The sequence below is a fragment of the Rhagoletis pomonella genome, unplaced genomic scaffold (assembly GCF_013731165.1).
Source record: "Rhagoletis pomonella isolate Grant_MI unplaced genomic scaffold, Rhpom_1.0 Rhpom_scaffold_00012, whole genome shotgun sequence".
In the NCBI taxonomy this organism is placed as follows: Eukaryota; Metazoa; Arthropoda; class Insecta; order Diptera; family Tephritidae; genus Rhagoletis; species Rhagoletis pomonella.
Window position 1 is genome coordinate 12,491,764 of NW_023458566.1, and position 3,338 is coordinate 12,495,101.

Genomic DNA, 3,338 nt, shown 5'->3' on the forward strand with positions numbered 1-3,338 from the left:
AGAAAATTGAATTTTTTTGTTACCTAATACTTCGTGTTATTGATCCAGAATGATGAACACGTATGAATTCATTACTTGTTGTTGCAATATGAAAATATGATTGTTTTTCATTCACAAAAAAGGTGTCAGGTACCCAAATGTTTTTTATGAACTCAGATCCAACCGATAGTGTTTCTACACCAGGCCGTTTTCTATACGCTAAACGAGGATCGGTCCAAAATTGACGAAAGTAAAAATCCAATGTAAAGTCCTGATTATTTGTATTTTTGTTTCAAATATGTTTTGTTTTTAATTGTTCATTCATAGAGCAGTTAGTTCCAATTTGAGTTTTTGGTTTTTTGGTTTTTTTATTGTTATTTTGCAGTTATTTCAATATGCAGTAATTAAGGCGATTGTTGTTGGCAATTAATGTTGTAGCAGCAATAACGAGATATTTGTTGTAGGTAGCGATGTTGCGGGTAGGCGGTTTCGAAAATTGAAGAGGGGAAAAAATATTTTGCAAATTTTGCAAAAATGATAAAGAAAAAAATCAATTAGTACAATTTGCGTAGTTCTAAGTTAAGTTTCGATTTGTTATGTATTGAGAGTATTCAAGTTAAAATCATTCTAAGTTAACTGTGTAAAATTAGTAAAAAAAATATTAGAAAATTAACTTTGTAAAAATTGTAGAAGAAACTAAAAATAAGTAAGGAACTAATTATGCTAATCAAATATAAACTTTATCAAAAAACGGGCAAACTTCACAAGCCAAGTTAGGAATATAAAAAAAAAAAACCATCTAAAACCAGCGTAACCATACGAGCGAACAACAAGTAAAATACATGCCTAATTTAACGTATTTTTTATTATTATTTTAATACAACGGAGTTGAGGGTTTAGAGGGTCCATATTAGGTCTTCGAAAATTATCATTCACAAAAAATTGGTTTAAATGAGGAAGTTATTGATGACGTTGTCGTGCATAGAGCGCATGCAATGAACTCAAACATTTAAAATTACAAGTTGAATATTTGATCAAAAACTTAAGCTAAAAAAGCAGGCAAGCGAACATATTTAAACGAAAACGTTTGGTAAGTAATTTATAGTATTTGAAAAACACATGTAACATTTGATATTTTGCACAGTAATATCTATGTAAGTATATGGATGCATTCGTCGTGAGGTTGATGAATCGTTTTGTCAAAGTGTGTGCTGCGGAAATAGAATAGCATACAGTTAGTTTGGCGACATTATTCTACCACTTTTAAAATAATACATTTATCGAATTCCTTCCCAAAAAGTAGATACACTGCGTAATTGAAATATGGCACCAAACTTGGGTCTTTTTTACTAAAGGTACCTTTTTTAACTGCTATCCTACTCTGAAAGTCCTAACTTTATTTTTTATCTAGCGAATCAATATTTTTAAACAAATTCACCTAATTTATCACGAAACTGCAATTGTATTCAAAATATGATGAGGTGAATGTTTATACACAGATGTGGTTATAGGTGCATAATATGAATTTTTTTATGTATTACTTTGTAGTGTTAACAAATTAAAGATTCTGTTGAAATAAATAAAACCAATATTAATAAGTTTACTATAGCAGCTAAAATTTAACAAGTCTACAGAAAAAAAAATCCGGCCTGCGATATATTTATGCGTATAACTTTTATGCAATGTAAAATATTCCACTGAATCCGAATACGAAATCAAAATATAGTAAAATAGAGAAAAATTTTTGGAGATATTCGAGATATAGTCGAAGTTCGGTTTTTTTAGAAATTAATTGCATTTTTTTACACTTGCCATTAACTATATATGTCAACAAAATTTTCCTACCGTATGATTTTGCATATTTTTACAAAAATTTTCAGCAAAAATGTAATTTTCGTACAAATTTCAGCATGAAAGCATTTTTATACTGTCGGTTTGTTTCTTGGATGTCAAAGTGGGATCTTTTAAAAATACAATAAAAAACTACCCTGCCTAAATTAATCGAGTAATAATTGTAAAAGATGTGAGCATTTAAAAAAATCGGTGGTCGAAAAGCACCGCTAAATATCAAGATTTTTATTCTTAGATTTCGCAATGAAAACGTTATCTTGTGAATTTTATTTTCTCGATAAAGAATAATTCCTAAAGAATTTTTTATTTATTCGGTCATATTTAATCGTAATTTTGAGATTTTTATTTTTTTCGCACAAAAATAAACGTTAATTATGGATTTTTCCCCCCATTGGTTTGAACCGCTATAATGGAGACTGCGTTTTTATGACCGATTTAAATTTTTTAAGATATAATCGAAACAAAATAAAAATCAAAAATGACGATCAAAAAATTATCGAAAAAAATAAGGCTACAAAAATAACAATTGTTTTTGATTAAAAAAAAAAATATATCAAAAATAACTCATCAAAAATTCTTCGAAAAAGTAAAAATCCAAAAATTATGGTTATTTATGATCGAAAAAATTTTTTGTAAAAACTAACGTTAAAACATTTATCGAAAAAAACATCCAAAATGAGAATTATTTTTTATCGAGAAAAACGAAAATCAATCCAAAATTATAATTATTTTTGTTCGAAAAAAATAAAAAAATAAAAAATAACTAAAACATTTATCGAGAAAAAACATACGAAATGAGTATTATTTTTGATTTTTGAAAAAATAAAAATCATAAAAAACGATTGCTGTTAATCGCAAAACTGCAAAAATCACGATAAATAAAAATAACGATCGAAAATATAAACTACAAAAAAACACTGGCGGGCACAATTATTTTTGATGGAAAAAATCAAAATACAAAATAACGAACAAAAAATTTACCGAAAAAATAAGCATCCAAAATAACGATTATTTTTTTATCGAAAAAACATTGATCACACGATCAAACACGATCGAAAATTTACCGAAAAAATTTCAATCCCAAAATAACGATTATTTTTTTTAGAAAAAAAATAAAAACAAAAATAAGGATTAGAAGTTTTACGAAAAAAATAAATATCCCAAATAGCGATTATTTTGATCGAAAAGAATAAACAAAAATCAAAAATAACGGTCTAAATTTAATAAAGATTTGTATTCGTAAAATTTAAAAATTACAAACAAGGATAGAAAAAATCCAAAAATAGATAACGATTATTCTTAATCGAAAAAAAACATAAAATAACGGTTAAATTTTATCGGCAAATAGAAATTGAATTTTAGAGGTTAAATTATGAATTTTATTTAAATGTCAAAACCTTTACTATCCATGGTGAAAATATGTACGAAGATTGCATGGTTTAAGACGATTAAATCTACACAAATAGTTACAAAACCAATATTGACTCCATGGTAGTATTAGATACATA

At 26.5% G+C, this 3,338-nt stretch overlaps 1 protein-coding gene across 1 annotated transcript in view; it reads right to left on the reverse strand.

Moving 5' to 3' along the window:
• Positions 1 to 3,338, reverse strand: part of LOC118747842 (gamma-aminobutyric acid receptor subunit beta) — a gene marked incomplete in the record, with an annotated part of 123,533 nt that overhangs the window by 44,164 nt on the left and 76,031 nt on the right. Inside the window, 1 exon segment of the mRNA XM_036482017.1 lies at positions 24 to 250. Coding sequence (XP_036337910.1) covers positions 24 to 250 — 227 coding nt within the window.